Raw genomic sequence first — 25,248 nt, 5'->3', positions numbered from 1 at the left:
GGAAAAAATCACTGATTGTCTTGAATGGGTGGAGGCTAAATGAAGCCTATTTGATTCACATGCAAATAGTTGAACATGTCAGTTATGGGGAGTTGAACTACATCAATTGCTGCCCCATGTATGTGTGCACCTTCATTAACACTGACATGGAAATAGGAGTTCAGAACATTCAGAGATTTTACTATAATAATTTTTTTTTTTTTTTAAAAAGTACAAAATGGACTCACCGTATTCTTCAGTAAAGAAACACGACATCCAGCATGCTGACTGAGACAAAATGGACACCTTATTGGAATGAGAACAATTACCAAAGTCAGACGTGAACATCATTAAACCTTTACCAGCACAGGTAATGTTCAAAGTAACATTTTTACATGTAATAAAGTAAAGCAAAAATCACTCACCTTTTGAAGACCTATGGAGAGTGTTTGCCAGACAACGGCGTTACCATCTAGTTGGTAAAAGCGATTTGAGTAAAGAAGAAAAATATTCTAGGGCAGGACCTTTGAGCCACAACATACTGTCCATCCACACATGCACGCAACGGACGACGACATATAAATATATACCAAAACAATATCTTTTATTTGTAGTCCATCACCACAGCCCTGGTAGACTATTTGCACCAAAGCCAACGGAGAAACACATGACAAGCTTATACAACAGAGAAAAAGAGAGAGGAAGTCAACTGGATGGCAAAAAGCAGTGCGCGTTTACATTGGCGTCCCGCACGCGCTCTCGCTTTTGATATCGTTTCACCAGATCTAGCTAATTCTAGTTCTATGTTACCTGGCATACCCCGCCCGATTCGGTATTGAGCCCACTCTGCGGACCGTTGGAGGGAGGGGGAAGAGGGGCGGGAAGGGATTATTGCTATGGGAATGATTTACCCAGAGTCAACAAGAGAGTCGAAAAACAACAAAACAAAAAAGTAAAAACAGGAACAAGAACACACATAACACATCTGGGTATTAGCAATAGGATGTACGCTGGCGAAAGAAATCTTGGAAGTTTCAGCACGACTTCTAATAATGTGTGGTATTAATTGTGTGCTGCAAAGCCCCTCAGGATCTCCCCCCACACACTTCATGTGGTTAAAAATAAAAAGACGCTTTCGGCAGACGGTCCATGTTTGTGCTTTTTCTTTTTTTCATTTTTTCTTTTTTAATAATACTATTATCTTAATGAGGTCATAGTTTGGTTTGTTATACACTGGAGTTACAAAGGAAATTAAAATAGACTAATATTCGAATAGCCCACCAATGGTAAACAGTACAGTTTTTTTAGGGGAGGGGGGGGCGCTTCCTTCCCCCAAGTAAAGTCAGGTAAGAGGAGTCGAGAGGTCACTGATAGAATGCCTACACACACACGCGCGCACGCACACACTCATATCACACACGCTCACATGTCTATACTGTACAGAAACAGTCAAAAACAATGAAGACAAGATGAAGTTCTACCCAAGTCCTCACAAAGCACTAATTCTCGATCCTGTTCCTGTTCAATCCTGTTCCATACCACGTCCATGATTTTGTTTTGTTCTTAATTTGGAGAAGGAAAAAATAAGATGGACATATACTGTAGCATTTCCATATTGACTTGATTCTTCTTTGTTGTCCAACTCCTCATGAGAATTCCCCCCCAAGACACAAAAACTGTAATTTTTTTCTTTTTTTGCGAAACCAATGCACAACAATTCCATACATTCTGAAGTTCATAAGTCAAAATTGTTCTTGTGGCAAAAAGTACTCCCACCGCCACTGGGAAAAAGACCCCGCAGTCCAAAAGCGTGACGTGACCGGGTGTCTCCGTTCATCTGATTCCAGGGTACATCCACCGTTTTTGGATAATACTTCCTCACTTTGCCTCTTACTCCCTCCCAGAACATTCCAGGTACAAAGTTTCCGAATTAGAACATTCCAGGGCCCGGACTGAAGCCCATGTCCATGTCACGCGCCCTCATCTGCCCCCCCATCATCATTGTCTGCTGCGGGGGGCCGCCCATGCCCTGCAGTGACATCATCATGTTAGGGGAGCCGCCCGGGCCGGGGTGGGCCATTTGCCGTCCCTGCATCATTCCCCCGGGGCCGCCCGGGGACATCATCCGGGGCTGGTGACCCATCATGCCTTGGCCCATGAACCCCGGCGGGCGCATGGAGTTGTGGCCGGGGTTGCCCATTGGCATGTCTTGGGGCCCCATGCCCCCACCGGGACCCCCCGGCATTCCCCCCATCCCCTGCATGGGCATGCCCATTCTCGGGGGGCCGTCACCCATCATGGCCTGCATGGGAAAGCCGGAAGGATGCGATGGTTTGCCACCGGGGTTGTCCCCCCCGCCGCGAGGGAAGTAAGACAAAGTCTGGCTGGGCTTTTCCGAAGGGATAATCCTGGACAGGTCAAACTCGGGGATGCCGGACGCTCCCGGCCGCATCACCTCATGAAGGTCCGCCTCGCTGAAGCCGCCTTGCATGTTGTTGAACTCGGGTCCTCCGGGGGTGTTCGGTTTACACATGCTTCCGTCCGGCCCGCCCCCGTGAGGCATGTTCCCCATCCGCGCTCCCATCGGCCCGCCTTCTCCCTGGAAGCCCATGGGGTGGCCGGGGAAACCTTGGTGCCCACCGGGCCCGTTGTGCGGAGAGAAGGGGCCTTGCTGAGATGGGGACTGTGTGAGTGGGTAGCCTTGATTTCGGTGGGGATAACCCAGACGTCCCTGGGGCATCATTTGTGGGTTGGCCATCCCGGGGTCTTGGGGATTAGTGGGGATCATCATGCCGTGGGGCATCATACCGGGGCCCATGTTGGGGGCATTAGGAGAGGGCATTTGCGGGGGCATTCCGTGCGAGAGGGGCTGGGATCCCATTGGGTTCATACCGAGGGGGCTGAGGGCTGGCATGGGTCCGGAGTTGCCAGGTCCCATCATGCGGGGATTGCCTTGGTGGTTCATTGGCATACCTTGTGGACAAACACAAAAAGGTATTATTCTTGGTACAAACCTATTCATACTGGACCCATTCTACTTTGCGGTGATGGTAACATTTTTATCCATTGGTCCAAAAATTACTTATTTACTATGAATATTTTTTTCATTGCCAGTGACATAGTATACTACTGTAGTGAGGCAAAGAAAATAAATAGTCTTCCACTAGATGGCAGAATTTACATAATTATTTGAATGCCCCTGTGACCATTCATGCAACATACATGACATGCACACACACAATGATTCAATGAGTCACCGTTATTGCAGCATTTTCAATGTGAGGTAGACTATATAAGTTTGCAATGACGTTCTTTTCATAAAAAATATGTGCCTTGGCTCAATTAAGGTTGGGAAAGGCTGTTGTTGAGCTACGATACCGTTGTTGTTGACTGAAGGCAGGTTAGGGGAGCGTGCCGGGGGCGAGTCATCATCGGAACTGGCGACGGTCTTGATGGCATCGTGGTAGAGCGGCGTGGAGCTGGGCATGGCAAACTTGGACATGCGCGACATCATGATGGAGAGTGGGTTCTGGGACAGTGTGGGCTCGGGTGGGATGGTGTAAGGGCTCCCCGATGGCACGTTGCCCGGGAGGGACATTGGGCCAGACGGTGCACCGGACGAAGGCGGGGCGGGGGCAGGGCCATTACCGCCTGTGTGGTCAGAGTACAAAAACATGAATTAAAAAATGGAATTTCCTGGCATATTGTTTTTGTTTTTCATAGAGACAATTGTGACTGTATGACCACAAGATGGAAGCAGTGGACAACGGACTCATAATACAGATAAACATTGTAGAGTGTCTGGAATTAGTACCAATCAGATAGTGTATTTCATTATCATTTAAAGCTAATATTTTTATGGATGAATAATGTAAAATAAACGGTGTAAAGTTTGAGGTTCATATCTCAACTATGGCCTTACAACAATCCCCTCCCCCAAAAAATTGCATTTGTCTGTGTTCAACTACAAAAACGCTGTTAATATATTGCAAAAGGACACACTACCTTGCTCCATGTTCCCCATCATGTTCGGTGAGGTGAGACTGAGAGGGGGCTTTCCACCTTGTTGTGGCACTCCAGGACTCTGCATGGGAGGCTTTGGCGAGGAGGCCCATCCTGGCGAGGGATTGGGAAGAGAAGGAGACCTCATGTGAACAGGAGAAGCTCCCGCAGATCCCATCATGGAGTGTGGTGACTTCATTGGTGCCGATGATTGAGGTGCCGGGGGGGCCTGGGGCCCCGCAGGGCCTGTGAGCATGCCGGCCAGCTGGGACGGTGTCTGAGGTGATTTGAGGTTTCCAGAAGGTGAGCCCATCATGGGAGACTGCACCTGCCTCAGAGGAGGGGACTTGAGCGGGTTGACGCTGGGAGAGTTACCCCCACCTGCTTGGACATTCAGATCTGTTGGCTTGCGGCCTCTTTGGCCCTGTGGAGGGCCAGCATTGGGAGGCATGTGGTTCATGCGACCGTTTCCTCCCGTAGGTGTGGCTCTGTGTTCTGGGCCAAACGGTTGATCTCCGTGCGGCCCCCTCATTCCTCCAGGGCCCCCCGGGAAAGGTCGCCCAGGCCCCATAGGAAAGTCTCCAGGTTGCGGCTGCTCAGGGAATGGCGGCCCTTGCATCGCCCTGCCTTGTCCTGCCATGTTTTCCATCGGAGGTCCTCCCCTCATTCTCATCATCTCGTCTGGACTCATGTTCATTGGAGGATCTCGTAACTTGGAAGGGTGCATGTGTGGTCCAGGCCCTGGACCGGGACCCATGCCGAACTCGGGACCCATTTCTCGACTCCCTATTCCCTGGAGCCTTGACGATGGGCTCATGGGACCGTCACCGGGCATTCTTGGAAACATACCCATGCCATTTCCTGGTTCCATTCCACCTCTTTGATGGCCCATCATCCTTTGCATGTCCATCATCATGCCAGGGGGAAGGCCTTTCTCTCCCCCCATGCCTTGATGGAACATTGCTTCTTGAACTGACTGAGGGTTTGGAAAGCGCTCCCCTCGACCACCGGGGCCAGAGAACATGGCACCCGGACCACCAGGAAACCCTCTTGCGTCTCCCATACGAGGCGGCATGTCGTCAGGCCACCCCATGCCAGGCCGCGGGGGTCCCTCCATCTCAGGATTGATCATCCCGGAGAAGCCGGGCATCCTCTGCATGTGGGGAGGCATGCCTCTCGGGCCGGGGCCAGGGCCCATGCCCATGCGTTCTGGGTAAGGGTCTTGTGGCCCACTTGGTCCTCCCCACATCTCTCCGGGGCCCATCTGATAGGGGGGCGGAGGTCCTCGTATCATGCCGCGTGGACCGTGGGGGTGCATCATCATGTCCGGAGGCAGTGGCCGATGTTGCATTTCTTGTTTCTTTCTCTTTTCCTCATAAAACTCCTGCTGTAACTTCAACCACGCCACCTGTTCCGGGGTCATTTGATCACCGTCTCCACAGCCACCCGGGCCCCCCATGTGGGGAGCCATTTCATCCTGTGGAAAAGGAGGCATGTCTCTGGGCCCATGTGGAGGTCCAAAGGGTGGACCTTGTGGGCGAGGACCTCCTGGTGGACCAAGGCTTTGAGATTGTGCCATCATCGCCTGCAAGGGGCCTGGCTCCGATCTTCGTGGAGGACCGTCGGGGCCTCCGTCGTGGGGCCCACCGTGAGACTGTGGAGGCCCAGGGGGTGGTGCGTCACGGTCATCTGGAAAAAGCATGCGCTGGATATCTCGCAATGTCTGCAGCGAACGCTGGCGATGCTCCAACTGCTCTTGGGATAGACCTTCTGTGTTGGCATCCATATTTAAAAGCTCCTGCGCCAACTGTTGCTGCTGCTGTTGGGGCGTGAGACCCGGACCCCCGGGGCCTACTCCCTGCCCTACTTCACCTGCGGTGGGAGCATTGAGGCCTGCCTCGGGCTGGCTCATGGGTGTCTGGTCAACTTGGCCTGCGTTGTTGCCGGGGCTACCGCCTGGAAGATTCTTTGATTCGATGCCCGCAGCTGATGAGCCATCCTGTGGAAGAACGCCAGATTGGCTTCCTTGGTTGGCAGACTGGGATTGGGCTGGCTCTGCCATGCCCGTTAAGGACGGCTTGGATCCAGGCTGGTGACTCTGATCTTGGCCATGGGACGGCGTTTGCTGGGAAGGCTTGGAGTCATTTCGGAGCGCGTTTGCTGCATTGTTCTTGAGAAGAAAAATCATGATTAGAGAGGCGATGATGTTGATGTGTGATAAATGTAAATATGAATATGTCTTTACCAGGAGGTGAGCTTTATCTTTGCTGTTGGAAATGTTTTTCATGTGGAAGGTGATGATGTTTTCCGTATGGCCAGTCAGAACTGCATCAGCTGCCCTGAAGACAAGAAGAAAAGCTCATGTCAGCCAAAAGACATAATTATGTTTCTGCATCTGTATTCAAGTGGCAGTGGAAAGGACAGTCAGTGATCATGGCAACATCAGAAAGCAGTCGACCACTTTATATGCAGACCCTCTGAGAGAGTTCATTGTGGAGAAACCGCTGGTCTCTATTGGCATCGTCAGGATTTCATTTTCTTTTGCTTCTCTAATCAATTTAATTGTTAACACTGGTTAAACACTTGATTATTTTCCTTTTTTGTATTCATCGCACCAAATAAGTGAAGCGCAACAGCAATTTCTCACTCCTGCACATTTCAGAGAATGAATCGTGTTGCGTCAAGATTCCTTACTTGTTAGCCATCTCTGTGGTAAAGACGTAGACGAGTTTGGAGCCTGGTTTCTGGCCACTCGCAGGTTCCGTCGTGGAGCTCTGGCCTCCCAGTGAATTGTGAGAGGGCGTGGAGGAACGGCTGAGTCCAGGGTTGGAGGTAGAATGTGCGACAGAATCCGGTGGCTTCACGTCACTGGAGTTACAGTCTGCGAGACGGCGAGACGGCGCGGCTTTAGGACGTGTTGCGGTGCAGTCGTGCGTGGAATTGATCAACAGATGGACCACCGACACATGCTTGGAAGCACACTTACTGAAGAATCCTTTGTCATCTTCGTCACTTTCTCCCCCGGAGCACCAGTCGGCTCCACTGTAAGGCTGCCTCCTCTCTGCCACACACATCCTTTTTACTCTGCTACTGTCTGCACAAACACACAAAACCCATGGTGGACTTGTGAGTTACAATGAGAGGCAGGCATGTGTATACACACTAAATTCTATCGTGGTACAGAATAAACAGAAAAGCCACAAAAGTTAAATTTAGATGACTGGACTACTTGGTTGTCGAATGAAACTTTCACCAACCAAGAATACATTTGCTTTGATTTAACTTTTGGACATTGACTGACATGATGGGGAATGTTTAACAAAAAAAAAAAGGGGATTTCAAGGCGTCCTTAGTTTATGATGGCATTCCATTACAATGGCAGAAACATAAGGTCCACTCAACATCAATCAACTTCCCCATATTCAAATATTTCCTTGAAAAGACTCTGGATATAGTTCAAGTCTTTCTAACCAACGTCATGTAATTCTTTTTTAGACAGCAAACTAATTGACACTCAATCAAAAGCGGGGCCAAAAAAGTTCACTCCATTTTGTCACCATTGTTTAAAAAAAAATGCAGTCCATCAAACTTCCACTCCAAGACGGCATGGGGTCATCAGAGGGAAAAAGCCAGCATTCAAGCATTGCAGACTTTGTTCCGTTCTTTCAATGGTGAGCAGTTAAAAGGTTCATTACAAAGACAGACGGCGTAATTTCCCTATAAAATCATAGGTGCTGACAGCAAATCTTTACAAGGCCTCTGAATAATATCGGCCCCTGAAACCTGCTGCACATGAATCAAGTTGCCTTACCTTTTTCCTCGCTGGTGGGTGTTCCACTCTCCGGCTGTTCGAACGACTCCACTGATGTGCTACGCTCCCTTTTCACTTTCACTTTGGAGCTGGGGCCGGAGGTCAAGCTCTGGCCGTTCTTCAGCCCGATGCCCCCTGCCACGTTTTGTGCTCCTTTGGCACCCAGGGTCTTGGGGTCGCAGGGCGAGGGCTGCGACTGGCTGCCAGCGCTCCCTGGCTTACCCTGATTGGGCATTTTAGAGTCCATCTGGGAGGCAGTGGAGGGGGACATGACGGGAGGTGAGCGTACCATGGCCTCCGTCTTCGGTTTAGGGCTGATGCGAGGAAGAAAAAGAGAAAAATAGTGGAATTAGATTTTTTTTTTTTTTTTTTTTAATCAAGCAAAATATTTGATGGGTTATGCATGAGTATGAAAAACTACCGGAGAAAAGGTCAGGGTGCGAACAGTTTGCAAACATTGCGATATGAGAATGTTGTTGTTGTCTTTGTTTTAAGTTGTAATGTTAACGTGTATAAATAAATAAATCTGCTCAACTGAGTTTTGTTGTTGTTGTTACTATATATGGGGCATAAAGCTTCTAACCTTAAAAGCTTATCTTCTGCCTCATCTGAAGCTCTCCATGGAAATAATACAACATTGCAGAGACACGGTCGTCCCCTGTAGCAACGAGTGCTGCCGCCCTACTAGCTCACTATGAAAGCAGCTCAGTCTCGTGGAGCAGGACAAATCCAACTTTCTGAGAATTTTCTTGCCACACCCTAATCCCTCCCTCCCGCTCACTCGCCCTCGCACACACTTGTACAAGCAGTGTGTAACGAATGCCAACAAGTCCAAAAAGCACAACCGCAGCCTTGCTCACTCTATGTACAAACACATGAGGCTGCTGGGAGTAGAAAAGTAGGGGAGCGCCGGGGAGAGTTTTGGCACTCCAGACAGCTGTTTCCAGAGGCTCAAGCATGAGTTTGCAAGGAAAAGTTCCAAAGACAATGCACTCCCTGAACCCAGGGACATCTCCGGATGACACATGAGGACCTTTGCTTGAGGCCGCAAGGACAAGCTGAGGTTGGAGCTAAAGTGAATTTCAATACAGCAACGCGACAGATGAAAATACCATACCGACGTGTTGGCTCAATGCTTACGACTTGTATTGTTTTTGTTCCTTTGACCTTAAAAGCTCCTGTTTACAGCATTTTCATCTCATGCTGCAAAACTCGCCAATTGGACAAAAATATTGCATAATAAATGCTTTGGTATGTTTATAACCCAATGAGAGCCATGTGGCTCTTTATGAAACAAAAAATGCAAATTGTCAATCAACTCTTAATGAAGGAAGACTTTTGTCTCGATGGATAGACACACGAGCTGGCATATTTCGACAAGAAGTGGCGTATCGAGTCATGTTATTTGTTATTCTATAATTCTAAACACATATTTGTTGCTTCTGCATTATTGACACAATCGTTAGCTTTAGGCTAACGTTGTCTGCTCGCTTCCACCGCGCATGTAGTCAAACATGTCGCAATAATCTATCAATTCTTTTTGCTAATTTTCCAGCTAATATTGGGACAAGTCTCAACAGTTGTCAGCTCTGACTAATGTGTGTCATCAATTGCTATACATGGCCTCACTTACCTTTGTGTGTTGGTGGATGGGGAGTTCTTTAGCCTATTGGAGTGCATTGATGGGGTTACCAGTACGACAGAACAGGGCGAAGTGAGGTGCTGGTGGGGGCTGCCCGCGTGCGCGAGCGGCGCCTTGGCGCGGACGTTCCTGGAGCCGGGATTGGCGAGGTTGCTGAGGTTTCCCCGTCCGTCCTTGGCCTCCTCTCGCTCCTTCTTGCCTCGCTCCTTCTTGCTGAAATGTGTCGCTGCTGTACCTGCCGCCGCTGGCCTTTCCTCTTGGACCTCCAACATTCTCCCTCACGTCCTTGTCTATGTGAGTGTGTGCACGCGCCCTTGTGTGTGTGTGTATGTATGTGTGTGTTTATGAAAAGAGAAAATATATAAAAACAATAACAATAGTCCAGGAGTCTTTTCTCGTTCAGTGCGTAGCTATGAATCTCCTCAAGGGGGCTTTCAATGGCCCTTGGGCACACTGTGGAGAAAGAGAAAGAGAAGAAAAAAAATGAGCGAGGCTGTTAACAAAAATAGTACAGGAGACTTTAGTCTGAGAAAAACCAAATAGAATAAGTCACAACTAACAACCCTGGTAATGTACAATTCAGAACACAGGAAAAAAATTCAAGAAAAATAATTCAAACTCAAAGTATTGAATTTTATGTATTTAAAAAATATATATCTAATGTCTTGTGTCATACATAGTATTTATAAAATGCGTACTGGCCTGGTCAGTCCAGCATCATCAAATTTGAGAGGTCACAGTCACGTACGGCCATTGTTAATGAAGAACACAGCTAAGTCTCTATTGCCTCTAATCCATTATACATCATCGTCAGACCTCTTAACTATTGATTATTACACCCATCCACAGTCACCATTACGCACGTCGTCAAACCTGATTGGATCATTTGCCAGATAAAATGGTTTGAAATTGCTTTCTCGGCCACAACCAAATCACACCGACTTCAGAACCAGTTTGAGACAAACGACTAAAGGTTAGTGTGGCCTACAAGCTGCTCGACTGCGTTGTTCACAGTCACACCTAACCAATGAACTGCACAAAGGAGTGGAAACTTTCATCCAAATCAAACGGTGACGAAGGGCACAAAAAGATAACACACAACTGAGCTCCAAAATGCTTAACTTCTCTAAATGGTTTCACCTTTCAACTGTAAAAGCTTCAGAGGGGTTTTAGGGTTAAGTAAGTGTGGCTTTAAGTGCAGCTCGCTGTAGCAGACAGTGATGTGTAAAGCCAGAGGGGTGGGGGCAGGGGCAAGTAGCCTTTGTGTACTGGTGAGCCAACGGGAGGATTGCATAAGAACGCAACCCAGTGAGCTAAATTGCATTGTCATCCGCAAAATATTTAGGAGCTCTTCCAAACGCTTGACATTGTAACTGGCTCCAGAGTTCTCCTGGGAAGAAGGAGGTGGACCGTTTGAGCGGTCGAGTTCTGCGGGGGTTGGGGGTTGTCACTGGGAATGAGGCGAAAGAAAAACAAGACTCCTGCTACAGCAGCAGCGGCAGTGGCGGCGGCAGCAGCAGTGCTAATCTCTCAACAGTCTACTACAAGCAAAGTGATTTACGTCCACGCTGGACATACGTATCGCAAAGGCACGTGGGCATAAGGAGGCTGCTTGAGCGCAAGAACAGAGAACCCTTATGTGTCCAATTTACACTGTTTGGACAAACCTCGCAATAAGGAAAGGAGGGGGGGGGGGACACACACCATAAGACACAGCAGTGAGTGAGAGTTCTTCAGTGTGCTCAATATAGATTGCACTCTGTGATATAGTTCCAGAATTATGTGACTCAGTAGTAAATCAGATGTGCGTAAAATGCACAAAAATTAATGAAAAAAAATATATATATATATTTTATATTTGAAGATGATGGTTTGTTAATGTCGTGGTCAATATGCATTCATTCTGGTCTGCAACAAAAATTGGGTAGAGGCAATTCAGAGCTTTTAAAGAGGAAATAATTAAATAGCAGAGTAGGTTCATTATGTTCTTCAAAGATGGAAAGCACTTTCGATATTTCACCCTCTGTAGTGTCTACTGATTAGAATATTCAAAAAGGAGGCTTGAAGGGTAATGATGCGGACTGGAGTCCTCAGAATTCTTATGGTCAAATAGTAGGCGATCAAGATGTTAGATTTTAACTCCTGGTGGCGGAATTGTTACTTTATAGTATTCAGTTATATGTTCAAAGTTTGTTTTTCAACAATGCCAAATTCAGTTTTTGCTTAAACAAACAATCTGCCGGAACAGCAGGGCCTTAAGGCTTGAACCAAACTTTAAACATTCTAATATATACAAGGTAAGGCTAACAAAATAAAGTTAACTTGCGTGTGCTGACTCTTGTTAAGAAATACAGGCATGTCCACAAGTGAAAGCGGCCTAGCAGCAACCACACATCGTCGAAAAGTTGAAAGACATATTAACATTCAAATCTCTTCAGCCTTGGGAACCTTTAAATATCGACTAACTTCACTTTCTTGCAATTCTAATATTGTGCTCAAGCGTGTGATATCTATCCTCACCAGAATTTTTTTTACTTTTCTTTTTAAATACAGTATTATCTACTGATAGCTGTAATTTGGATTTTACAACTGTATTAGCATAGGCTAGTCATTAAGAGTACATTTGGTCTGATGACGTATAAATTCTAAAATGTTTGGCACGAACTCTGTCCTGAATTAAGGTGCAGTACAGAACAAAGCGGCATATAATTCATCTCCAATAAAAAACACCAGAGCATTGTTGCACAGCAATTTACGGGAAATGGAAGGAATCTCTACACTTTAGCTTTTACTAGCAATTTTCTGCTTCTGGACAAGAAGGCACACGTAGTTCCCTTTCCATTTGGAGTGGCTTTTCGCTAAATGGTAGCATTTCATGACACGTTTATGTCACGGCGTCCTGGACTTGGCCACCAACCTGTCTGAGGTACTTCAGCAGATTTGCACCGGACGGGAGATAGGAGGATTTATACCCGTGTTTGGGGTTAATGGTGTGGGATATACACGGGTGATGGTGGGGGTTGTTGGCCTCGCATTAAACCCACTGTCCACCGATTTTAATTCATCTCATTGACTGGAATTTTTCTGACACTTCTCACGGGAAGGCGTAGCCAAAAAACAAACGCGCTCGTCTTCTTCTCAGAGGCGCCGTCGGCTCGGCCTGCCGAAGATTCAGCTTTATTTATGCAAATCCCGCTTTGCAATTCAGTCGCAAAGAAGTATTGCTCCCATCCCCGCTCTCAATCAGCTGGGTAGCTATCTCGAAAATTTCTTCTTTAGGCTCTTTATTTGTTTAAGGCAAATCGGCCATATTTTGGCTTTTCTGAGAATGTATCATAATATACTGTCAATTGCACAGCCAGCATTAAGGTACGCTAATGCAAAAAAGGCTGTCTTCCTCCATATACAAGGACATCACTTCATCCTAAAGCTGAAGAAATTCTCTTCTCTTACTTACACCACATTTTGATCAATGTTGAGCAGTCAGCAGTGCATTTCTGCATTTACTCGGCTCAAAGAAAATGACCGTGACGGCTAAAGACATGCGAGATAATTCAAAGTTAATAAATTCTAATACTTATTCAAAACAGCCAGAAGTATTTGGAACTAAATCCTGTTTACGTTCACCAAGAATTTTTTTGGGGAACTTAGCTATTTTAGTGTTCCACTACTTTTCCACAAAGAAAGCCCCACAACAATCACACATTAAGCAGCTCCTTGTTTTATACCAGATGGGTGACAACCTGAGAAGCAAAACAAGTGGGCTCAACAGGGGGCTTATTTTTTCCACATCCTTTTGCGATTGATGGCAGACGCCACAATACGCACCAAAAGCAAACTTTGGAACACCAGCGAGCTCATCGGCGGAGGTGACGCCACACCCCGCACGTGTCATCATAACTCAAAGGTGACACACGCAGAATGTCAGGAATGCCGGGCGGCAGTGGAGCCGATAAACACCGACAACAACACACATCTACGGGAGATCACACGTGACAAACTTGACATGAGTAGGAGGAAGTGGCGGGGACCTCTTGAAGCCAACGTGCTTCAAAAACTCTTTCTGCAGAAAAAAAAAATGGAATAAGGATAGGATAGCAACATATCAAGCGCCCACCCAAACCCCTCGCCATGCCCACCACTGGTGGTGCTTCCATCCCTGGGGAGGCGACATGTGCGTAGTGTCACGTTTTGTCATCTCATGGTGACAGAAGCCGCAACGCCTCCATCAACATGATGGAAGTGGTGAGGGAAACGAGAGGCTGGTGAGGAGGTGTGACACAGACATCCCCGTAGGAAGAGAGGGGTTATTACACCATTTGCTCTCTTCGCTGAGAGCCCAGGTGGGCGCCTGTGTCTCAGACACTGCGATACAAGCAGCGCACAGCTGACTCACAAGTGACACATCTGCTGGCGGACTCCCGGGCACGGCGCCACGAGCGGCGGCCCCTTCCAGCAGCCAGCCGGACCGGCTTTGGACACTCACAAGCACACACACTGCACATCTCTGCTCATCTGCATTTCGTCTCTGCATCTGCGGCTAAGTGCTGGCTTCTTCTTGGAACCAGGCACGGCTACTTCACACGAGACAAAGAATCACTTACATGTCAAGTGGAAAATCAGCCCAACGCGAACATGTGCAATACGGTCCGACATCAAGCGGCAGTTCGTATCCATTGTGTGAGAAGCAAATCACTCAATCAGCAAAATCAAATGAGACACTCCATTCAGAGCCATACCAACCTGTTTGGGGACTGCTTGCTTTGTGGAACGGTTCAGCTTGGTTCATTACAATCCTTTTATTCATCTCCAACTAATATCGAGCAGCACTTTCCAATACGCATTTGTTGAGGTGCTGGTTGTAGTGGAAGCACGAGCTTTGTTCTCAGGGAAAAAAAATTAACTTGCAAATAAAACAAATAGACTCTGATAGAAGCATAACCACCCTTGGAGTCTATCCTAGTTAAGCAAGTTGAGTGAGATGAAACTAAATTTCGTAATCTGCTCTGAAATTTAAACAGGTTCCTTCTTGGCCAGGGCAGTCTTCATACTGTGTAATGGGCTAGGTAGAGTTCTTTGTAGCCACAGGAAGAGCAGGTCATAAAATAAACACCTGAACGAACATACAGGTTCAGCTATAATTCCAAGCAAGTAACTTTGCTGTGTGCCTTAATAAATAGCTCTTTCTGTTTGCACTTTAGTTATCTTGGTAAACTCAGCTGATGCGTCACTGTGTCTATTGCTCTTGGTCTTTTTTGCGAACCTCATTTTGTGAGGAGAATCTCCCAGCCCCCATCAGACTCGTACTTTCTTCCTGTCCCTTGACCGTGCTCCCTCCCTCCCCCTCCTCCCTGCTTTCTCACAGTTGCTCCCACACTCCAACCACATTCCTCCTCTTGCTCATGCTGGATGGACGTCTCTCCTCGTGGCAAAAAGCATTGTGGGAAATCCCAAAACTCAGTACCATTAGGAGGAACTCTACAGACCTTTTGGAAGCATTAGGCAATACTTTAATTCAGTTACATTAATGTTTTGCTTCTGCATATATCAAATCACAAAGAAGCTTTAAATATGCGCAACGGAGACAGCAGCCGGGATGCGCCACTCCAGGAAATTCTCTCTTGTATCATCGTTTATTCATGTGCATTAAAATGCAATGCAAACGGTTGACCTTCCAACTGATCAGACCGCAAAACAAAGTGTTGGTTCAACCAGTGCGTGGAAAAGCTTCGGTAATCCACCGAAACATTGTCACTATTGTATGGTTGATAAACCGATCAATACAGTGACATCAAATATTTGTTTCTAAATATATGACACAAGTTGGAATATAGCTATTGCGAAAAATGTGAAAAGACTATGTGTACTGAGGAATTACTGAGGGAAATTAAAACATGTATTTTGTTGTACAAACAGTTAAACGTGACTCAAAACATTGTCTTTGTACGATTAATACATCATCTACGAGTGCAACAGCTTGACCCTGGAAGATAACAATATGGTCGCCAACACGACGGGAGCACCTTATATCTTACTGCCCCTCTGGTCTTTTTATTATTTATCGAGCAACTGCCATGAGAATAAGGAACCCAACTAATGCAGTAATGCAGGCCATGTGCAACCTCCTCCCCATCATAAAACGCGGCACTCTGGAGAGCCAGACTGTGTCCCTGAATTACCCCAGTTTGCACGAGTGTGTCATTCCAGAGGAATTTTAAACACACTGGCTAAGACCTGCCCAATTAAATATACAGGCGCAGATAAATACATGCGTGCTTATACACATACCGCGACAGCCACGAGTCGGTACTTATTTGTCCTAATAACATCTGAAAACTGCACCGCCGCTTTATGGCTTTTGATGGTTGCAAAGGAGTTTGCAAACTTCTGCTCTTTTCTCTCCCGAGAGACTCCTCGACAACATGGCATCTTTGCTTTGCCACATGCTAAATGTGCTAGCAATTCAGTACAGCAACAGTGGTTTCTTATCCATTCAAATATAAAAGAAAAAAACTATCTCTCACTCAATCTTAGAACTGACTGTTTGGCAATTCATCATTAAGTGCGTTTAATGACGCAATAAAAATCAGTGTCATCCCATTAATCATGTCAGCACGTGGTACTGTCAAAACAGAAGAATTGTTTTACTTGGAATTATTTTCGAAATTACTATTTGGATTCTTGACATGAAATGTATGCTTCTCCGCCAAAAGGTCATTAGACGGCAAATGAATAAATAAATCTTTTGGATAAGAGTTAAAATGACTACATACGCAGTCGGTAAAAAGCAAACAGGATGAAACATGCTGGTTTTAGACGTGACTGATCCAAAGTCAAGGTGTGGCATCCTTTCGGATGTCATCGTTCAGTAGCAGAAAAAAAAAAAAAAAGGAAACGGCAATGTCAAGTTTTGAACTTCAGACATGTTTGAGTCGAGTCGACCGCCGTTCATCAGCTTGGACGCTGTAGCCGCAAATCAAGACGAAAACCGGGCGGCATTGCATTCGACTCATGTCACCACCGCATGAAAAATGAATGCAGTACTTAAGGAACACATGTCAAATCAGCACTTAAGGATCAATATGATTTCATCCGACGGTAGCTTGATTAATTCAGCGGCGTGACGAGTTTTGAAACCACAAATTTAATTAAAAGTGGGGGAGTGGCGCGCTCCCCGTGTGCATGAACGCACGCGCCCGTATCGATTGACGGCCTCTCCACGTTTACGTCATGTCATTAATATGGTAATTGTGAATAGCGGGAAGGGGATCGGTGGACTAGGCAGTAAAACCAAAAGAAATCCTAATTAATTGGCAGACACTTTCAGAGTTCAACCTACACATTGGGGGGGTGGGGGGTGGGATAATCCATTGAGGTATCTATTATGCCTATAGAGTACCAGAGAAATCAGACAGTTACTGCGAGGATCCCCAAAGGCCACAAGACAACAGTCCAGCAATGAGAATGTCTGTCGGGGCCAGGCGGGCAAGTCTACTTGTCACACAGCTTTCAATCACAGCAGAGAAACTTGAAAGCAGAATGACGGATGGGGGACTGATCCGTCACTTCCAGCAGCGCCGAAGACCACCTTTCCTAGCTGATGTACGCTCTTGAGTACAGCCATTTTTCCACAAGGTGGTACGAGTCATTCAGTTCGGTTCCGGAAACCGCAATCGGCTGCGTCGGCTCCTAAATTGTGTGACATCACAGTTTGATAGTGTAACTTTTTGAAATATTACCATCTAAAATGGACGCGAAATTTGAACTGAACATTAGAAAATATTTTTACTCATTTGCAGTTGCACGCTGTGTAAAAACTCCCTGTTGGAGCCCCCAAAAAATTTGTTTTCAAAAACATCTCAGGTGGCTGTTTTCCCTTAATGTTATGATTTATATTTGTTGTGTTTTTAAACTGGTGACATGTCCATCATGGTCAGCAAAGAACTGGATCAAATGCAATCCTCACGGAATTACTCAACCCAATTTGATGCTTTTCATACAAGCGAGCGAGACACCACTGTGGCCGATGAAAGTGTGTGCTGTTTTCCAATTTGCATTGCCTCTGCCCGTGACGCACAACCATGTGTTAATTTGACAGAATAGGTGGCAATTTTTTGGTGTACCGGTTTATCTACTAAAATTATAACAGTGGCATTAAAAGGAAATGCCCCGCCGGGTTTTTGAGTGCATCGTTACCGTTTAAGTTGAATCTGTCAGACCACGGCCGCTGAATAACTGAATGTGGTCACACAGTCAAGTTTGGTGAGCTGGCAAATGGAGAGCCATGGAAAACATTGCTTATATTAACAGTTTTGAGGCTCGTTATTTCTGCCAAAATACATTTTCTCCGGTTTGTTTGTTAGTCAGCAAAACTATGCGGAAACTACTCCCCCTCCCCCTTAAAAGCAATGCAAGTGGCTAATTTTCTGGTCATTCCAGTTTATTTCATGGTGCGATTCCCTCAAAGGTTGGAACAGGTGGGCTATGCTCGACTATGCATGGGTGCACCACCTAAACATTTGTAGAATGAAAACAATCGCTCCTACAACTAGTTATGAATGATATAAGGCCGACTAAAAAAAACACCAATTTGAAACAACCAAGTCACAAAGTAGTCTGTTGTCTCCTAAAATGGGTTTCTAATCCATTTTGACATGCATAATTTTCAGTCCGCTAACAAAGTGTTGTCATCCAAACTAACTTTAACGCTCATAGCATGGCTCCTACTCCATAGCATAACTATCATGATGGCTTGAATTTTGATGTTATTAACATGCATCTAAGGAAACAACAAAAAGTGAGTCTAGAGACTGAAAATCAATACGGCGGCCAAGCAGACACTTCAACATGTATTATCTGTTTGACTGGGAAAGAAGCGCACCCCCCCCACCCCACCCACAAAGCACGCCGTAGGGAAGTGAGCAAACCGCCTCCAAGATAGCACAAATCTTTGGAGTTTTAATTAGAAATCCCACTGAGCAAACAAATACAGAAAGAAACATGAGAGGCCAATGAACAGAAGAAAAAATAAATCCTCTGCTGCCTTCCATCAATATCCATTTCCCGGGCGTCCTTCACCTCCCCACGGTTTTCAGTTGACATGCGCTGGGATTAGATAGCAGATAAATAAACTGCCTGGACAGAGATGTGAGGAGGAGCAGCATGACCGTGTTTTGTCCACGATTGTGTCCAAATTGGAGAATAAGACCGAGCAACATGCAGTTGGAGCCGAGTGGCGCGGCCCATGACGTCCTCGTTCCTCTGGAATCATTAACGCCGCAACTCAGGGGCTTCCTCTCATCACGACAAAGCTATCGATGCCTTCGGAGATAAATGTCAAGAGAGAGAATATGCGCCAGAGTCTTTATAGTTGCACGGTGCTTGAATATACATCTGGGGCAGTCTTACAAATTATTCTGGCAAAAAAAAAAAGCAAGCATCATCTTTGGTGATATTGCTCAGTCAAGACATCAGCAAATCTTATGAGATTTATTCTCGGTCCGCGTGATAACTCCACAAATCGCCATCATCATTGCCAGAGTTCACTCCCATACTCAAGAACTTGCACTGGCTCCAATCTTCTTCTCAGCGGCTCCCTTCATCTTTCTGCCCTCATCCATCGCACCTTCTCCACTGGTCTCCCTTAATGCTTCACACTGCACCTCAAGCTTGTTTATCCTACATATTTTGGGTCTGTCGCTCTCAGGCAGGTAGCCAAAGGCTTTCACTTCCACGGTCACTCCAAGATATCGACTACCTCCGCAATTAAAATCCTGTTTTAAAAGGCCTCCATCTGCATAGGCCATCTGACTTTCACACATTTTATGACCTTTCTTTTACGGCATACCTAATTATCGTTACATTTTTATTACTGTTGTAAGGTGATCTTGAGCACCCTGAAAGGCGCCTACAAATACCCATGCACTGGCATTATCTTTCGCTTTTGTGCCTTTGTGATACCGCCACACAGAGTACCGTACAAATTTCTTTGTACCGACTATTTGGTCAAATAAAGCCAAATTGACTAAAACATACGAGGAGCAGAAAACCAGGTGTGTTCTGTGTTTATGTGAAAAAACTCAATTCCCAAGCACAAGCTGTAATCTTTGCCCCCATGCATTCATCAGAGTTCAGGGTGATTACACAATCTTACTAGACTGCGGCAAACATCTTGTGACAGCAAAGAATGTTATAGAAAAACGATTTATTATAGAGACAGACAACTCGGATGTGATTATTTCGATTTCCTTGCTATTTGATGAAATCAGACGCAGACGTTTGACCCAAATCAGATTATGTGCCACTTCAAAAATATATCAAAGAAATATATATTTTTAAAATGATCTGACCACTACAAATTGTAGTTTCTCCAAAAACATGTAAAAGAAAAACAATCAATATGACAGGGTATGTTTAACAGGGTTGAAAGAGAGCAGCAGAGTTGAGTTTGACTTACCTCAGAAGCCCCCCCTGCCCCTTGAGCAGGGCCTCATATGGAGGACCAGGCCTCAGGTCTCCTGGGCACTGATGTGTGTTTGCCGCCGGAGCCCTTGTAGTCAGCCCCCTCCCCCCTGGAGGCTGCGAGTTTTTGTGTGCGCGCAGGCGTGTACACTTGCAGGAAGCTAGCAGCCCGCTCACGACACCCTACAGCCACAAGTCATTCACACCTGCAACACACAGAGAGAGACAACTTTGGTTCAGCGGGTGACAAGCAAATAAGTGCAGCGGCGAGGAAAAGCACCAAGTCGCTCGTGATGACATGACAACATGAGCAAACAGAGAAAAAGTTTTAGGTCACTGTTTTTTTAGGCTCCTTTTCCAACCAAATATTTAAACTTGAAGCTATGCGGGATCACGTGAAAATCCGATATATGCTCCATCTTGTATGCAGAGGTACGGAAAAAGGTCAAAAAAATTATTTGGGATTTGGTGTCACGCTACTCAGAGATGATTGCCAGGAGTTGTGTAGTCATGTGGATTAGTGGAAGTGATGCCCCTGGTAAGCTAATTTTAGCATTGTTGCATGTTTATTTGGGGAATTTTCTGCCTATTTGTGTTCAGTTCTCATCAGCTTGATAGGATTCCCATTTTTTTATGAACTTCTTTGACTGGCGTCTGCAGATTTGCGTCCATTTATTTAAGATGTTGCCCGAGTAAAGACGGAGACTGCTACGTTGGCTACTAGCTAGACTGACAGGGTAGCTTGTGATGAAGCGTGTTCTGCTCTTCTAACAAACTAAATTGATTGAATTTTATACTTGTGTGACAATAATGTGAAAAAAATGAGCTGGGAGTATCAGCCACGGGAGGTTTATTAAAGTGCGTTATTGTTTTTAACAGAATGTATGACAATATAAATAAATCAAAAATAGCCTGTGAAAATAAAGGTCTTCCTATGGAGACAGTTTGGTCTCTGGAAGAAATTACAGGAGGTTCCTCAGTTTATGACTGAGTTCTGTTCTATGGCGGCAATGTAACCCGAACCTGTAAGTAAGTAAACATTTTTACGCTCCTGCGCAGCCTAGTTAATAGTGCACCACTTGTAACCTCAAAATGTGGGATACCGGGACAGTTCTAGACCAAGGACCCCTTGAATTCCAGACGCAGTTCATTTCAATGGGAAATCTTGTTTTGCAAATCAACCAAATCAGAGCCCAAACCAAACAGGCACCATTTTGTTGGCGACAAACATATGACGGCTCGCTATAATGAAAAGACGACAGCGTTGAATTGAAAGAAGAGATAAATAAGAACCTGTGTGCATCGCATAAATAAATGATGCAAGCAGACAGTGGTGTTGCTTAGCAATTGAGGGGGCCCTCAGTCTTCAAATAAAAAAGTGTGCCTTGTGTGCATGGAAACCAAGCTTGGACAGCGCAGCACATACACATAGTCCATAAAATGCTTTCTTCTGAGACACAAAAAAAGGCTTTTTGTGCAATTAGAAGTACTTCTGCCTAAAATGTAATAAACTGTCACATGGGAACCTTATTGGGTTACTAAAAAGGTCTTAACACAATGACAACTAGGTGGCATATTGACGTTGATGATTGCAAAATCTGAAATATGACCAAATAAGGCTTTCAAAGCCATATACAGTAATAAAAAAAAAAAAACATCAAGCAACACCTCATCATATCTCCCTAAACCTTGGGTCAGAAGCAACAAAGCATGAACGTGTTCCCCAAAGCAGTACCGAGCGCAACAGGGGGATGCTATGGGAAGAATATACATACAACAAGGCCACTAGCATTAGCTGCTAACTAGTTAACCACTGACTTTCTGCAGTCCATCCATTATCTGAACTGCTTATCCTGGCAGGGGGCGGGTACAAATTAAATTCCATTACCTGTGTATGCCTGGGAAGAGAACAAAACAACAAGCAAAAAAGGGTTCAAAGTGAAAGCTAACTTTACTATCGTAAGAACTTGGAGCATTTAGCGCTGGTAACACAGATTTGTCATTTAACCGGCTCAAAAGCAAACAACCTCATTTAATTAGAATAACAGCTCAAAATGTCAGTCTATACCATGTAAGTTTGTATTCCAATGTCGTTTGTGTTCGAACGCGGGTACTGCAAAAAGTGTTGTGGCGCTACTCTTGTTTTGTCTCGAGGGGTGTTCAATTTCTTTTTTTTTAAATTTCATTGCTAACCAGAGGTGAATAATCCAGCTAAGGAACCAGGGGCTTCTGAGTGGAGGCTGTGTATGACAAACAACACCCTTCGGTCAGCCCTTCTGTCAAAATCAAAATCACACATCTACACCTCCTATTTCATTGTCCTGTGTATTCTTAAAAGATAAATGACACAGGAGGGCATATTTACGCATAATAAAACTAGAAGAGCCTGTTGATGGTGTCTAATTAAAACCATTATCATTTTTGGCTTAGGATGACGAGGTCTGTAGTTTCCATTTTGACTGGCAATAATAGTTCAAAATGTTGCAACCAGATTCCATCAAATCAGTATGCATACAAGATAAGTCAATGGGGCATGTTTACGTGACACGGGGTTCAGGATTTGCCATTTTAACCCATATCACAGCTCAAAATGTCACATCTACACCTTGTATATTAAAATTGTACAACATGCGTACGTTTATAGGGCAACAAATGGCAAGACAACACATGTTTAAGAATGCTAAAACTAAATGTGTGGATTGTGTTAAATTGACAACTTTAGCAACTTTGGTCGTGGTTGACATGAGCCATGCTTATTTCAACTAAGTTATAACATCTTTAAACTATAGAAATTTGTGAACAGGGTCCTCTTGCAAGCTAATTAGCTTTAGCATGTTTAGTAGTGGATGACACTAAGCCCATACCTGCCCCTACCTGACAAGCGCATCACCGAAAAAGCTACAATTGTGTGACTAGAGAAGAAAAAAAAAAGGCTTTTACCCATTATTTAAAAATGGAGACCGGATTGTTACACCTTGTCTGTGGACACAAGAATAAGAATAACCTGTGGCTCTGGTCCAATGCAAGAAACAAAGCTACACACACTTTAGCATATTTCAAATACGGCACAAAGCCGCACAAACTTCTACACAAACGGCCACCTAAAATACACTCACATGGCTACAAACCCCAAACTATAAATAAACTTAAAGCACACGTTGGCTACGCATCAGTCGAAAGTCTCGAGAGTCCCCCACCTCCCCACTGAATCTCAGCGCCCCACTTGGAACTCCTGGCGGATTAAAAAAAAAAAAAAAAGTCAAGTCAATGGCGCTTGAAAAAAAAAAAAAAAAAAACTCCAGGAACTTTTTTTCTCCCATTTTCCCCCCCTAAAAAAAGAAGTTGTTCCTTTTTGGCCACAGAGCTACTGCTGTGGTGGGGGTGGGGGTGGGAGGAGGACTTGAGCATTCATGGAGCCTCTCGGCCAGCACAAACAAAGTCTTCCCCGAAGAGGGAGGCCAGTGGACGGAGAGAACAACGACGTCTCGCCTGGCCGCGAACGCAACACGAGAGGTGCCATCACGGTCTCGCCGTGGCTTCATAAAGAAAAAGCCCCCAGTGTGAGGGCCCTCGGTCGGCTGGCGTGCGTTGTTCAAGTTATGCTAGCTCAGTTAACAATGTAACAATTAAAATGAGAAGGCTCAAGGCCTTTATAATCTCTCGCCGCCGCCGTAGACGAATCAAACCAAAGAGCATTTTTTTTTCTTATGAAAAAAAAAAAAAAAAAATACAATACCCCACGTCCGCGGAGCTCCAGTGGAATGCACAACACGCACGGCGAGCATTGTATCCTTTTTTTCCATTTTCCCAACAAGATCGGGCGGTCCTCCGCTGTCGGCGGCTAAAATATCAGCATTTCTCCGCGGCTTTTGCGCCATGCCGAGACCATCGTGAATAATCCGCTTTTGTCGCGCTGGTTGCTTGTTGGGAATGGGAGGAGGAGGAGGGGGAGAGGCAGAAAAAATGGGGCTTCTGTAACGTGGAAAAGGAGCGCCTCGGTTGTCCGCCACGGTTGTGGACGCGACGCGGGGCTTTGCTAGCCAGCAGCCGAAGAGCCTTCGGGTTGGTGGGTGGGGAGGGGGTGTCGTTCAGGAGGGAGACGGACGGATACCGGAGTTAGATGTCCCCGGGAGGAGGAACTCGCGTGTGCCCCGTTGCCAGGAGGCGAACTGTGCCCTTCCACTGGCGACACTTTTCTTTTTTCGTATCCACCTGGATTCGTCGAGGGCCAGCAAAAAACATGACACTCACCTGGGACTTTTAAATTCCTTTAATTCCTCCTTCACGGAAAGCCAAAATCACAACATGGTCGCGGCTCCATAATAAAATACAAATACGTCCCCCCCCTTAACCCGAGTTTTTCCAGTGGTCCTACTCCATTGCATCCCAGTCAAGATTTCCTGACGTCGCTCTACTAGCACTACCGCCGACAGTAGCACCCCTATCCGTTGCGCTCAAGTGGTTTGCTCCGAAATCTAAGTAGCAATTCTAGGTCAGGTCTGTGTGCCAGTGAGGCTACCGTCGGACAGTAGAAGCACACTCGTGAACGCCTTCCTAAAAAAGAAAAATTAAACTCATTCGCCAAACCACTCAGATAAAAAAAAAAAGATTTGAGAGGAATTTTGTGAGTTTTGGGACCAACTTCCCAATTTCTCAGGCAGGAAATGCGTTTGGACATCACCGTCTCTATGAATGATGGATGACGTCACGATATTTTTTAATTGAATATTTTATTTATGCACTATTTTCACAATACACTTTTAGATGTTATTGTCTGTACTTACACTTATGTCTTCCAAATTGACTGACAAGAAAATTTGAGGATAAATTGATATGGATATTGTTCATAATTTTAATTTCAAATTATATGATGTATTTTATTTAAAAAATGCGTTATTTGATTAAATATCAGTTTCGACGTTACCTAGAGTCCCTGCAATCATTTAAATGAAAACAAAAATATTTTTGCATTCATCTAATTGTTTTTTGTCAATACAAAATGGTTTACTTTCACTTTTTAAATTGCTTCCTTCCAAACGTGTTGTCAATGTCTGTATTTGTAATGTATTTTTATACTTAATATTGCTGGCGACCAGTTCAGGGTTCAGGCTCCAGCATCCCCTGCAAGCCCGAACAGGATAAGTGATGTTGAAAATGGAATGAATGCATATTTAAAAGAGGGGCTCCTTTATTCATTCATCATTATAAAATCATATAAGTGCCTACATATTCCACAATGCACCAGTGCAGCACTTCTTTCACACATCATATGGTCCACTCCCCTCCAGACTCGATTGTAGTTTCCCAGCCTTGATGATGTCATCTGTTGTAACTCTTCTGATTCCTTCAGTAT

At 45.4% G+C, this 25,248-nt stretch overlaps 1 protein-coding gene across 4 annotated transcripts; it reads right to left on the bottom strand.

Moving 5' to 3' along the window:
- Positions 1–562: 562 nt before the first annotated feature.
- bcl9 (BCL9 transcription coactivator) lies at positions 563–24,346 on the bottom strand. 4 transcript variants are annotated; one of them, XM_049729097.2, is made up of 10 exons: positions 23,632–24,346; positions 19,891–20,101; positions 9,426–9,887; positions 7,793–8,106; positions 6,968–7,075; positions 6,676–6,862; positions 6,227–6,320; positions 3,985–6,151; positions 3,358–3,630; positions 563–2,952 (listed from the first exon to the last, which is right to left on the bottom strand). In XM_049729097.2, exons 3-10 carry the CDS (start codon positions 9,704–9,706, stop codon positions 1,910–1,912), a joined length of 4,467 nt encoding a protein of 1,488 aa, XP_049585054.1. In that variant the 5' UTR covers positions 9,707–9,887; positions 19,891–20,101; positions 23,632–24,346; the 3' UTR covers positions 563–1,909. The 4 variants fall into 4 exon arrangements, with proteins under 4 accessions (XP_049585054.1, XP_049585055.1, XP_049585056.1 ...); XM_049729098.2 differs by having other exon boundaries at positions 24,147–24,346; XM_049729099.2 differs by lacking the exons at positions 19,891–20,101; positions 23,632–24,346 and adding an exon at positions 14,178–14,746.
- Positions 24,347–25,248: the final 902 nt, after the last annotated feature.

This window comes from Syngnathus scovelli, chromosome 8, assembly GCF_024217435.2.
Source record: "Syngnathus scovelli strain Florida chromosome 8, RoL_Ssco_1.2, whole genome shotgun sequence".
NCBI classification, from domain to species: Eukaryota; Metazoa; Chordata; class Actinopteri; order Syngnathiformes; family Syngnathidae; genus Syngnathus; species Syngnathus scovelli.
This window is presented reverse-complemented; position numbering and strand designations above follow the sequence as displayed.